This window comes from Terrapene carolina, unplaced genomic scaffold (genome assembly GCF_002925995.2).
Source record: "Terrapene carolina triunguis isolate 2854851 unplaced genomic scaffold, T_m_triunguis-2.0 Scaffold89, whole genome shotgun sequence".
Taxonomy (NCBI): Eukaryota; Metazoa; Chordata; order Testudines; family Emydidae; genus Terrapene; species Terrapene triunguis.
In genome coordinates, this window is record NW_020664440.1 from 27,343,664 (window position 1) to 27,358,159 (window position 14,496).

Genomic DNA, 14,496 nt, shown 5'->3' on the forward strand with positions numbered 1-14,496 from the left:
AAGTTACCCTAAAACCATATTTTGAGAACTTACATAGGACTTAAGTGCTGCATAGGCTTTGTGCTGGCCCTCATAGGGTAAATTTTACCCTAAGGGGGCAGTTTTTCAGACTCTGCATAGGACTGCAGAGTTCCTCTATTGAGCCACCATAAGCTCAGGTGCTAGAATCTTGCAACCAATGCAGAGTAATTATGTGTATGGTGCTGGCAGGTGGATCTCGTTAGCACGGATGAGAATACAAGAGAGGCTGTGGTATTGATCTGAGACTGGGAGCTGGAATAGAAGAGATCACACATGGAAACACAGGAATCGCCAAACTTTGGGAGAAAGCATAGGCTGAGATTTATATTGTGTTACTGCTGGGTTACCATTAAATCCAAACTCCAAGAAAGAGTTAAGTGTAAACTACACTCAGTGTGTGCGAGCTCTGTTTGGAGCAGGGTAGGAACTCCAGCTGCTCACAGTGTGCTACTGGCTCATTCATTGACTATACTGGACTTAACATCCTTGCTTTCATTGATACGTGTTTAATATTGGATAGGAAAGATCCAAAAACATCCAGATAATTTCAAATAGACTGACCAAAACATGCAGTTGTTCTATTTCAAGCAAAGAGTGAGACAAAAGTGACCACAGTAGAGAAGTGAGACTATTGAAGGGTATGGAACAGCAATATATTTTTGAAGGTAGATCTTTCATCCTCCTCCATAATATATTTGTTTCCAAGCTTATTTGGATAGTACTCACAAAAAATGATATTTTGGGTAACAGAGAAGTGAAGTAACTTTAAAAAAAAATTGCTGCTTGGGTAGACATTACGTTCTGCACTTACAGGAAAAGATGCACAAGCTGTTAGAAGTATATGAGCGACTTGGGGGTGAAGAGGATATCGTTAACCCAGCCAATGAACTCATTAAAGAAGGCCATATCCAGAAACTCTCAGCTAAGAACGGCACAGCTCAGGATAGGTACTTGTATCTGGTGAGTTTCTTGCCAATTTATTCACACTCGTGTATACAGTGTTACTGCTATGAAACATTCTCTCCTTTCCTCTCTCTGATCACAGTCCGAAATGCAGTGGCCAGCTCTGCCCAGATGCCCCTCCACCCTCTCTTCTCCTTAGACTTTTCTTTCCTGTTTGATTTGGGGTTAACTCTCTGAAACACGCTGTGTAAAAATGAACTGCGTTAGATTATTTATAACAGTGGCATTTTGTTATGAGACACCAGAGCCCTGACCCTGAGTCATGATGCTTTGCAATCAAAATGTGGATCCCTTCCTATCTGTATCATCTAGTCCAGGGGTGGCCAACCTGTGGCTCCAGAGGCTCTTCAGAAGTTAATATGCGGCTCCTTGTATAGGCACCGACTCTGCGGCTAGAGCTACAGGCGCCAACTTTCCAATGTGCCGGGGGGTGCTCACTGCTCAACCCCTGGCTCTGCCACAGGCCCTGCCCCCACTCCATCCCTTCCCACCCCTCCCCTGAACCTGCCGTGCCTCGCTCCTTCCTACCCCCAACAGAGCCTCCTGCATGCCACGAAACAGCTGATTGGGAGGTGCGGGGAGGGAGGGGGAGGTGCTGATCGGTGGGGCTGCCGGTGGGTGTAATGCACTGGAAGCAGGGGCAGGGGGCTGCTGACGTATTACTGTGGCTCTTTGGCAATGTACATTGATAAATTCTGGCTCCTGCTCAGGTTGCCTACCCCTGATCTAGTACATATCTTTCCTCCACTACAGTTTAACAGCATGGTGCTATACTGTGTGCCAAAACTGAGGCTGATAGGCCAGAAGTTCAGTGTTCGAGAAAAGATGGACATTGCGGGCTTGCAGGTTGGTATCTACTTTTTGTGCTTAATCGCAGTTCTTCTCTATAGCCAAAAGGGCAGTGATGCATTGGCTTTGGGGCTGATGCCAATCCATGGCTGGAAGTTGATAATACTCCTGACTATAAGGCAGCTAGACTTCATGACAGAATTATCTGCCTGTGCTAGTCCATTAGCTAATTCTGTCACCCCGGGGAGCTAGGATGTCAGCAACAGTGCCACTCCGATTAAGTTGATGGTGTCACAGCAATCAGCTTTTTCACTCTTCAGCTTGGGGTTTGGTTTGGAAATGAGCTCAAACTTCAAGACCTAAGGGCTGGTAGAATGTTGTCAGGAAACCAAAATTAGTTCAGTATCCTCAAGAGATGTACCAATAAACGCTGGTGTCCATGGACTGGTTCAGACATCTGTGAGCTAATGCACTAGTTTCCTACACTCCTGTCAGATGGACTATGGAATTTAACAGTCAGGTATATTTCCTCTGTTACCTCATAAATAGAAATATTGTGCTGCATATTTTCTATGCTGACCTCTTGACATACTTCATCAAGTGGTCAAAAGTTCTGAGTGTGAGAATTGCATACAATAGAATTGCCAATAACTGTGGCTAGTATAAAGTGGGAACAGGGGCATCTCTCTCAATTATACATCATTGTAAAATACGTGATACGACTCCTTCAGACTCAGATTTACCACACTGCCGTTCAAACCTGGGAGAGGATATAGCAGCTCATTACACATACCTAAATTGGAAGCTCTTACTGAGTATGTGTGACTTTGAGCATAGGTAGGCAAGCAAGGTCCCTGGCTGCTGCTTCCCCTCCTGCACAGATTGCTGTGGGATGAATGGGAAGGGGCAGGGAATAGGCGAAATTTTGACTGCACCCAACTTACAATGTAAACTTTTTGAGGTATGGGACCAGATCCTGTCCTGTGTTTGTACAATGCCTCACACAATGGGGTCAGGTTCCATGATTGCGTCTCGTCTAGGCACTACCACAATACAAATAATACATAATAATAATGAAAAGAATCCCTCCATCATTTTAAGCTTTCTGCTGTATTATTTTTGGTAGTCACCCGAGCTTGGATATTTAGAGGGTTGAATGTAGTGTTTGGGAATAGTTATAATGAAGAATATAAACTATCAACTTGCTTTTTCCAGGTCCAGGAAATTGTCAAGCAAAATGTGACTCATACATTTTCGATCACAGGAAAAAAGAGATCCTTGGAACTCCAAGCTAGGTACAATGTTTCTTCTGACTTCCAAAGTCTGGAAATAGGCACACTTTATTTCTGAGATAGGGACATGACTATGCTAGAATGACCTCGTTTCAGACCATGAGATCAATAACAAACATGATTAATTACACTACAGGTAATTTTCTGCTGTTAAGTAAAAGCATATTAAAATACAACATTGATTTGCATTCATTATTAAACAAACAGCTTATAATGGGCTGGTAGATTGAATTCCAGCACCATGTCATGAATTTTGGTAATTATTATTTAAGGTCAACATTATGAATGTTTATTAGGTAGCTGGTGTAAAAGTTAAAATTGTTTCTGGAAATAAAACTGTGAGAATATCAATATTTTGACTTACTGAAAATACTAAATTTACAGCAAATGTGTCTTGTCTTTTCTTTTTACAGGACAGAAGAGGAGAAGAGAGAATGGATTCAGGTTAATAAAAAAACATTGTTATACTGATGGAAATCCCCATGTATCCATCTCATTTCATTGATAACATTCTCACATTTGGATTGTGAACAAATGGAAGTTGTATGTAAGAAATAAGGCAGGGTGACCTGGAGGGCTTAGTATGGAGTAGGAAGTCCTGCATTCTAATCATGGCTCTGCCACTGACTTTGCTGTCTATCTTTGTGTAATCCACTTTGTCTCTCTGCCACGGTCACCCCATCTCTAAAATGAGGACAGCAATCCCTAAGTGCAGTTAGGAGGAGAGATCAGCTCCACCAGCTGCAAGAGAAGACCCTGGTTTCTGAGATTAGTTAGTACGTACCTTGCAAGTGGAAGACTGATAGAAGACTAAAAATCTTGTAAGAACAAAGAATTGTGACAGTTAGTTTATCCGCCTCTCAGTTTTCCACTAGAGCAAAGATTCTGCCAGTTTTCCTGAACCAGAATTTTTCCAGGACACGCTTTGTGACCCATACTTCTGTCTTCCCCTGGCTTTTTTTTTCAGGTCATTCAAGCAACAATTGAAAAACATAAACAGAACAGTGAAACATTTAGAGCTTTTAATAGCTCCTTTTCTCAAGAAGATGAGCATCTTCCAGAGTCTTCGGTAAGCATGAATGATAATTCTGCCTGTCCTTATTTTTTGTAAGTATTTTCCACAGACTTTTTCCTGGACTCATATACAACTAACTTTCTTTTTTAACACTATAGTCCTAGTCTTGATTTTTATATTACATTGTTATGCAGTGCAGACCCATTTTTCTGACTCTCAAATTTATGTCAGTCATGATTATCCAGCCATGCAGGTTGGACCTTGCAAAGGGAATTAAAACCAATAGTAAAAGGTTCTATAGCCATATAAATAAGAAGAAAACAAAGAAAGAAGAAGTGGGACCGCTAAGCACTGAGGATGGAGTGGAGGTTAAGGATAATCTAGGCATGGCCCAATATCTAAACAAATACTTTGCCTCAGTCTTTAATGAGGCTAATGAGGAGCTTAGGGATAATGGTAGAGTGACAAATGGGAATGAGGATATGGAGGTAGATATTACCACATCTGAGGTAGAAGCCAAACTCGAACAGCTTAGTGGGACTAAATCGGGGGGCCCAGATAATCTTCATCCAAGACTATTAAAGGAACTGGCACATGAAATTGCAAGCCCATTAGCAAGAATTTTTAATGAATCTGTAAACTCAGGGGTTGTACCGTATGACTGGAGAATTGCTAACATAGTTCCTATTTTTAAGAAAGGAAAAAAAAGTGGTTCGGGTAACTATAGGCCTGTTAGTTTGACATCTGTAGTATGCAAGGTCTTGGGACCAATCTTGTTTAATCTTTTTATTACTGACCTTGGCACAAAAAGTGGGAATGTGCTAATAAAGTTTGCGGATGACACGAAGCTGGGAGGTATTGCTAATACAGAGAAGGGCCGGGATATCATACAGGAAGATTTGGATGACCTTGTAAACAGGAGTAATAGTAATAGGATGAAATTTAATAGTGAAAAGTGCAAGGTCATGCATTTAGGGATTAATTACAAGAATTTTTGTTATAAATTGGGGACGCATCAGTTGGAAGTAACAGAGAAGGAGAAGGACCTCGGAGTATTAGTTGATCACAAGATGACTATGAGCCGCCAATGTGATATGGCCGTTAAAAAAGCTAATGCAGTCTTGGGATGCATCAGGCGAGGTATTTCCAGTAAAGATAAGGAGGTGTTAGTACCGTTATACAAGGCACTGGTGAGACCTCATCTGGAATATTGTGTGCAGTTCTGGTCTCCCATGTTTAAGCAGGATGAATTCAAATTGGAACAGGTACAGAGAAGGACTACTAGGATGATCCGAGGAATGGAAAACCTGTCTTATGAAAGGAGACTCAAAGAGCTTGGCTTGTTTAGCCTAACCAAAAGAAGGCTGAGGGGAGATATGATTGCTCTTTATAAATATATCAGAGGGATGAATATCAGGGAGGGAGAGGAATTATTTAAGATCAGTACCAATGTGAACACAAGAACAAATGGATATAAACGACATTAGGAAGTTTAGACTTGAAATTAGACAAAACTTTCTGTCCATTAGAGGAGTGAAGTTCTGGAACAGCCTTCCAAGGGGAGTAGTGGGGTCAAAAGACATATCTGGCTTCAAGACTAAGCTTGATAAGTTTATGGAGGAGATGGTATGATGGGATAGCCTAATTTGGCAATTAATTGATCTTTGATTATTAGCGGTAAATATGCCCAATATGGGGTGGGATCTGAGTTACCACAGAGAATTCTTTCCTGGGTGCTGGCTGGTGAGTCTTGCCCACATGCTCAGGGTTTAGCTGATCGCCATATTTAGGGTCGGGAAGGAATTTTCCTCCAGGGCAGATTGGCAGAGGCCCTTGAGGTTTTTCGCCTTCCTCTGCAGCGTGGGGCATGGGTCACTTGCTGGAGGATTCTTTGCACCTTGAGGTCTTTAAACCACGATTTGAGGACTTCAGTAACTCAGACATAGGTTAGGGGTTTGTTACAGGAGTGTGTGGGTGAGATTCTGTGGCCTGCGTTGTGCAGGAGGTCAGACTAGATGATTATAATGGTCCCTTCTGACTTTAAAGTCTATGAGAATAAAATTACCCAGGGTAATTCAGTGCAGTGACTTATCAGTCATGTTTTCCAGACTAGTAGCTCATCTGGCATAACAGGTGTAATTCTTCAGTGTTCTGAGTGGTTGGCTGTCTGGAATGAAGTTTGTGCAACTGAGTGGTTTTGCACACTACCTTTTTTGAGAGATGCATTTTGTTACGAGTTTCTTCCCAGCTGCATACCTATGGAATGGAATAGAAAAAGGTAACTTTTGGAGAGTTTTTTAAAGGTACCATCTTAAAAAATTTAATAGAGAATGATATGTAGATCCTAGCAATAGACTTCTATGCAATTGTTCAAAAACACCTGTAGAGAGCCACCTTTATTAAATTCTGCACATTTTAAGAGCAGTGTCTGTATTAATTTTTATAGGTGTTCATCACTTTAAAATTCTGTACGTCTTTTCCATAAGGGAGGTGGTCCCTCTGGTACTTGGTTTCAGGCAGTCACTTGAAATGGATGATGATAAAGACCAAGGCCAGGGTCACTTAAAAAACAAACAAACAATAGAAGGGGCCTCTGAGGGAGGGAAATGTCCATGTGTATTCCAAGTAGAACTGACCCTTGGGGTCATGTGACCTGCCCTTAGGACTGGCAGATCTCAGATCAGAGAGTCTAGGTCTGTCCCTCCCAATTCCCTTGAAGTGCAGATCTGTTGGAGCCTCCTTTTTCAGGGACTCACCTTTCCTAGGCTGCCCTGATGCCCCTGAGGGGCACTCTGCAGAAGAGGCAGTGCAGCTCCATGCAGCATTACTTCTGGGAGTAACGTCCCCAGAGCCTGAGTGAGGGATGTTATGTATACATCTCATCCCAGCATGGCCCCTGGACTGCACGGAGAGGTCTACACAAAGTCCAGAGGTGGGTGGATGATGCAGTGGGAATGGGTGAGCCCTCCCTTCCTTGATGAACAGGGAGGATCCTTTTGCAGAGAGTTCCTTTCACGCAGGGCTGGCTCCAGGCACCAGCTTATCAAGCAGGTGCTTGGGGCGGCCACTTCAGAGAGGGGCGGCAGGTCCAGCTGTTCGGTGGTAATTCGGCGGATGGTCCCTCACTCCTGCTCAGAGCGAAGGACCTCCCGCCGAATTGCCGCCGCAGATCGCGATCGCGGCTTTTGTTTTGTTTTGTTTTTTGTTTGGCTGCTTGGGGCGGCCAAAACCCTGGAGCTGGCCCTGCTTTCACGTGCCAATCAAGGGACACAAAGTAGTCCCAAATTATTCATCACTTAATAATACCCTATTTAAAATCAGAATTAACTAGGGGAAAAACCTGAACCCCATAAGCTAATATTTAGGTTCCATGGGCTGCTTTCAAAGCAGAAGTGTTCAGATAGAGCATCTTCTTGTTAATGGCGAAATTAACTAGCAGACTTTCCCTATCCAAATAGGACTGACTGTCTGATCTCTTCATAATTATATCTTGCTTCTTAACCTCCAGTTTACTTTGAGATTGTGAACACGAGGTAGCCAAGTGTTCACACACTAGTAGTTTGTAAAAAGACAAACAGGAAATAAATGATTTATTTCTCCGCTGTGATGTGAATGCAATATACATGTTAATTTCCTCTGTACCAGATTGCTCATCTATATTTTCAGAAGAGTGAATTATCAGTATGATCGACTTTGAGATTTGATGTCAAGCCGAACGTGCAATAAATTACTATCAGTTAAAAAGAGCTGAAATTGATACTGTAAATATGGAAAACTGGACAAATACCAAGAGCAATCTCAGAGCAGCAATTTTATCACATTGTAGGTATATCAAGTAAGTTTGCTATCATCATGAGGTATTAGACAGATCAGGACACATTAGAGTGAAAAATAGATGATGTATTATCCTCATTTTCTCTTGTATGACAAGAATGACTGCATTCTGACTGGCTATAATTTACGTTTATATCGGCTCCTACAAATGATGTGACTTCTGTTATGATCCATGTTCAATGCAGTACATTGGAGCAAGTCGTTTGCTCATCTGTCAGGGCAGAATGGGCCCTGGATCTAGCAAGCTCAGGGGAAGATCTGAAATATGTTGGGACTCCCCACCCTATGATCTTGGCATCCAGTATTTGTGCTGAATTGGTAGTCATTAGTGGCTGCTGCAAGGCACAAGAGTCAGTCTTTGGTGTAAATTCATAGATGACTCCTAACACTTTGGTTAACTGAATTCCCATAATCAAAGGTCAACGACACGACTAAAGTGTAGGTTTTTACTTACTATAATATACATTAGTCTGAACATTTCAGTTATGCAGTAGGGATGCTGAGGAATAACTGAACTAGGACTGAGTGCAGCTTCCACCAGAGCTTGTCAGTGCTCTTCCGATGCCAGCTTGGAGGGCTTCTGAGGAGTGACTCAAGTGCTCCCAACCTGTATATCTAGTAAAGTGTTTAGCCCCTTCTACTTTTAGGAGAGAGAGACCAAGTTCAATCCTGAAGTTGGATCCCAGCATGGCAGTGCATTGAGTTCCCCACTGACTGTACTAGTATTTTAAACTGAGGTTTAAAGACTTGATTATAAAATTTATATTCCTCTTACTAATTTTAAAAATCAGGCCAATATGTCGCACTGAGTCTGTAATTGTTCACTGACAAGAATCTGTATGCTAGTGTTCTGCAGATGCAAAAAGGCATTTACACATTCAAATCAGACAGTGTGGGCATCAACCTCCAGGAGCTCCAAGTTCCTCTTTTCTGCCACGAAATAGATGAATGCACATAGGTATTGCTTACTCAGCAATTTCTGATATCTAAAAAAAGGGTTCCAAACCTGAAAAACAATTCCTGAGCCTCTCTCTTAACTGGTATTGCTATTGGTTTTAACACCCACTTGTTGTGTCTCTTAGTATGCTTGCATAGCACCTAGCACAGTGGGGCCGTGATCCCGGGCACCGCTGCAATATAAATAACAGAGTAATCATAAATTCACACCTTAGGAAAGATTTGTTGAGTGGGCGAAGATTGATCCTGGTTATTGGCCAGTTGTTTTTCTTCCTCCCCATCAACCCCAGGATCAGAGCAGCATCAGTTTAGAAGGAGTCTCTTTTGAGTCACTTGAGATTCCATTGCAGCACCACTCCTTTAGACAGAGGACATACATGGGGTTTTTTCAGTCCCCATTTGCCATGGTTAAGGCTACGTAAATGTCTCCTCTTATTAAATAATATAAAAATGACTTTTTCCCATTAATTCACAAAAGGCTAGTGACTCACAATCCGTGTGTAACCACAAGGCTAGTGACAGAACACAATGGTGGAAGTAAGCTAAGGAAGAGACTTGGTTCCTCTTATGCTGAGAGGCTAAACTCCGTACACGTGGGCCTCCCGAGGTCTAGAAGCTGAATTCCAGCACTGGCTGTGTACTGCAATTACTTAGTACCTTCTGGATCCTATTAAAATAATGATTCTCTGGTGGAGTTGTTTAGACAAATGAATGAAAAATGATCATCCTCATAGGACACATTTTATAAATGTTGAAAGTAACATTTTAGAAGTAACTTAAGGGCCATAACTAGGGATTCCAAATTGGCAGGAGTACATGTACATTTTCCAGTAGGAAGGAAGATAAAAATATTTTTCTCTGGAGAGAGAACATTTTTTCCATAGAGGCTTTCTCTCCAGAGAAAATGTGAGATGCATGCTGGGATGGAGACATCTTGATAGAATCTTAGAAGTTGCAGTTAAAATACTGATGGGGAACCTATGTGACCAGCAAATATCAGTTGCCAAACGACATTGTACTGGAAACTGCATGGATACTGTACCTACCTCCCAGGGGATTTAGGACTTAGTGTATTAATGTTGGTAAAGCTCTTTTGAGATCTTCTGTAGCTTAAGGCTAGAGTGCGCCTATGGGAGGTGATCAGTTTCTTAGTGTATGTTTTACATATACAAATTTTTGCTTGAGACCATTGAAGTGCTTTAGATGATTTCCCCCCACCTGGAGGGCATTCTCCACATCTCTGTCAAAGCTCACCTCCCTCCCACCCCATGGTATATATACTCTCTCGAGGCCTTGTGTCACAGGCTTCATCCTCCTTGCCATCAGGGATTAATTGAGACTCACCAGTGCTGCTCCTTAACTGATTTGATAGAGTTCCTGTAAGACCCGGTTTTGCTGCTTTCCCTTCTTGCAGTACTAAGTAAGTATGTTGTCTCCAAAGACAGTACTGTTGCCCCTCTCCGCAGAAAAGACAGTGCAGCTGGTTGGGTACAGAGAGGTCAGCATACGTTGCATTGTCCTAAATAGGTGTAATCCCTCTCTCAGCTCTTTCTGGGGTAGTGCCAATCTACCATTCTGGGTTTGCATTGATCTAAACCACATTTGTACGAATTTGGCTCCTATTTGCCTTACAGTGTTTGTTCTGAGCAGTTGTTCGATTGTGTTAGCATATAAAGGGTTACAACTAGACTTCAAATTTAGCAGCTCTTTCAGTGCTAGTATTTTAGTCCAGTAGCCGAGTCAAGAATTCTACAGCACAAATTGTTTTTACAACAAAAATAAAAACGTACTTCTTCTAATTAAAGTTGGAAGATGTAGTGTAACTAATGGATTTCTCTGAGCCTATAGATTTGGTCCCAGATCTATGCATTATATTACATGTGTTAAAGTGAGTAATGTGGATGGCATATGGGTGTAATAGGTAGGGGACTTAATGATAAATAGGGCCTAATCCTTTGAGATGCAGGGGATCTTCTACTGCAGTTTAAGGTAACAACGGATACAGGTACTCTGCATCTCTCAGCATCAGGCCTGTGTTTATAGAAATGTAGGGCTGGAAAGGGACCTCAATAGGTCATCTCTGGTCCATCCTGAAGTAGGAGTAGGTATACCTAAACAATCCTTGGCAGGTATTTGTCTAACCTGTTCTTAAGCCTCCCATGATAGGGATTCCAGAGCCTCCCCTGGAAGCCTATTCCAGAGCTTAACTAACCTTAGTTAGGTTTTTTGTTTTGTTTTTGTCTTTTTCCATCTAATATCTAACCTAAATCTCCTTTGCTACAAACTAGAGTATTATGGAGTGTTCCTACAAGTTATGTCCTTGGTGTTTTTGATTTGATATTTTTAGTTTAATTAAATAAACTGTGTACATATGTTTACATTCTTGGAATGTCTTAACACAAATCAGCTATAAAAACACTTAAATGTGTGAAATCTGTACCAAGGAGCTACACTTCCGTCTTAGGGTTCTGATTGTGATGGGTTGGATCACAGAAAACCGCTTGGGGCTGCCAACTGATGTGCCGAGACTACCTCTGAGCCTGTTTTCCCTGGGACTCCAGAACCTTGCCTTGTTTGAGCCAGACACACTTGCCTGCTGCAAACACAGACCCAGGTCTGAACCACGTCCCCTAAAAGCTGCAGGCTTAACTGAAAACAGCTTAAGAAGTGTTCTTGTCTCCAGCACTCAGATGCCCAACTCCCAATGGGGTCCAAACCCCAAATAAATCCGTTTTACCCTGTATAAAACGTATACAGGATAAACTCATAAATTGTTCGCCCTCTATAACACTGATAGAGTGATATGCACAGCTGTTTGCCCCCCACACACACCGGTATTATTATATACTCTTTAAATACAAAATGTAGGATTTAAGTGGTTCCAAGTAATAACAGACAGAACAAAGTGAATTGCCAGGCAAAATAAAATAAAAGACGCAAATCTAAACCTAATACAGTAAGAAAATGATTATAGATGAAATCTCACCCTCAGAGATGTTCCAGTAAGCTTCTTTTACAGACTAGCCTTCTTCTAGTCTGGGTCCAGCAAACACTCTCACCCCTGTGGTTACTGTCCTTTGTTCCAGTTTCTTTCAGGTATCCTTTGGGGGCGGAGAGGCTATCTCTTGAGCCAGCTGAAGAAAAAAATGGAGGGGTCTCCCGGGGGCTTAAATAGACTTTCTCTTGTGGGTGGAGACCCCCTCCTCTCTCCTATGCAAAATCCAGCTCCAAGATGGAGTTTTGGAGTCACATGGGCAAGTCACATGTCCATGCATGACTCAGTCCTTACAAGCCAGGCCACATTCCCAGGAAAGCTCAGATGTGGATTGGCGTCTCAACGTTCATTGTTAGCTTAAGTGTTTCTTGATTGGGCACTTAACTTGCAAATTCCGTTCTAAAGAAGCTGACCAAATGCCTTACTAAGGCTACTTAAAATCAAACAAGTACACAGCCAATATTCATAACTTCGAATACAAAAATGATACATGCATACAAATAGAATGAATATATTCAGTAGAGCATAACCTTTACAGAGATATGTTACATGGCATATGTAGCATAAAACATATTCCAGTTATGTCATATATACATTCTTAAGCATATTTCCATAAAGCCTTATGGGGTGCAACGTCACACTGATGACTACACAAACTACTTTGCTTTTTTGGTTTGTATTATAAGAATCAATGTAGCTGTGAAATTGAAAAACTGCCCCTTTTTGTTTTATATGTATAACCCAAAACTTCTCTTCTGTTTAAGGTGTCTGTCTTAGTTATTTATTGTGTGCATGCACATTTCTGAATGTGTAAACAGACCTTTGTAATTCAATGCCATCTGCAAAGTCACCCACTTTATTGCCAGCTGAATATTCCAGAGTAGTTGAATACACGTGCAATTAACATATATTCATAACCAAAACAAATGAGGGGTTAGAAATGCATTATTCTATGTTTTGATTTTAATGATTAACATAATTTAAGAGCAATCTCCATATTGAAATGTTCTTTGTGATTTTCTTTTCCTTTAGATAGTAAGCACCAGCTCTGTAGAATCTATGCCAGGAGCAGATGGCATCAGTGGATCTGGAGGGGTAAGTAATCGTGAGATTAACGTTTTTGTTTAGGCAGACTTTAAAACAAACAGGAGAGAGTTCTGCACCCTCTCAAGCTCTGCTGCTCTTTGCTTTTCCTTCTCCAGCCCTACCCCTCCTCCACCACGTGTGTGTGAATTACACCCACAAGCGCTCATTTGCTGATGTAGAATTTACACCAACATTTATATCATCTCTGAATTTGACCCTCTAGTTCTGGCTAAACTCACCATATGCCGTGTGAACCTAAACTGAAGGACATTATTTTTCTCAGTTTTTTTAGAACTCTGGTTATTTTCCCCATTCAGTGTTGTTATCCAGTCATTGACTGGTTTCAGGTATATGTGTTTGCAATTGTATAATTGAACGTCAGCTTAGAAGTAGAATTTGAGAAATAATTAGTCCATAGTATGTTTCTCAATTATTTCTGCTGAGGGCGTCGGGTGGTGAAAAGGTCAGTTCTTTAACACCCTGGAAGATTGGCTACTGTGCAAGCCAGTTATTTTTCATAACAATTTCAACACAGTCCTCATAGCCCTTTGATGTCAGCTGCTGAGTCATTTCACCACTCCTACTCTAATAGGTTTGTGCACTCATTATCTTCTATCTTTAGTACACTCTTCCCTCCCATCTAAGACAGTCTACCAGAATCCCAGGTCTTCAGGAAGGGTCTTAGATACTGCATGACCGCCTTCAACAGCAAGGATCCTCGCCAAAACTTATCCCAGTTTATTGTGGAACGGTCAGAAGTGGTCTTTAATAGCATTATTTGCCCAGTGCATGGACTGCAGTCTCCAGGCAGCCTCACATTCTGTCCCTGTCTCCTTCCATCCACTTGTGAAATAGTAGATAGGTTTTGGTAGTAGAACCTTAAGTGTCCTTGTCTCTTTCTGGAAGCAGATGAGAGATGCTGCATGGCACCTCTCCTCCTCCTTCCCCCCATTTACTCCCTCTCACTAGTAGGTGGCCTTTTGTGGTCCAGCTACCACATATGTACAGAATCAGCCCAGGAATGCATTTAATAGGATGATTCCCCAAGTATCTTTGTTGGGATTGGCACATTGTTAGAGCTCTGCCCAGGAGACACATCCTACTTCAGAAATCAGTAAGCAGAAGGTTAACAGTTTTGTATAAGTCAGTGTGTTGATGTATAATACCAGATAAGGGGAGTTGATATAGACAGTTATGATTCAATTAAAAGTAATTAATTTAAGTGTACAATTCCTTACCTGTACCACTAACAGCATGTAATCTATTAAAAATGAAAGACTTTTTGAAAACTAGCATAGTTCTCATTATTTATGTTTATTAATATTTTGCACTTCCCTGATAAACAATGAAAATCACATGTCACTTCTGTTTTTCTTTGTAGTTAGTCATACATTCAGTGCTGCAATGTTTGGGTTGCAAATATTACAGAAAAATATTTGTTTTAAAATAATTGTTTCATTTGTAATTTTAAAAAAATGGAAACATTTCTCTTGGTCTCGTGTGTCATAACAAAATCTTTTAACTAGATCTAACTTTTGTTCAAA

The 14,496-nt window shown here is 41.3% G+C and overlaps 1 protein-coding gene across 1 annotated transcript in view; it reads left to right on the top strand.

Annotated features, from left to right (window-relative positions):
• The window catches only part of FGD3 (FYVE, RhoGEF and PH domain containing 3), a 187,288-nt gene that overhangs the window by 143,459 nt on the left and 29,333 nt on the right, over positions 1 to 14,496 (top strand). Inside the window, exons 10-15 of the mRNA XM_024223450.3 lie at positions 835 to 981; positions 1,738 to 1,830; positions 2,989 to 3,068; positions 3,479 to 3,509; positions 4,033 to 4,134; positions 12,899 to 12,961. Coding sequence (XP_024079218.2) covers positions 835 to 981; positions 1,738 to 1,830; positions 2,989 to 3,068; positions 3,479 to 3,509; positions 4,033 to 4,134; positions 12,899 to 12,961 — 516 coding nt within the window. The remainder of the gene's footprint in view (positions 1 to 834; positions 982 to 1,737; positions 1,831 to 2,988; positions 3,069 to 3,478; positions 3,510 to 4,032; positions 4,135 to 12,898; positions 12,962 to 14,496) is intronic.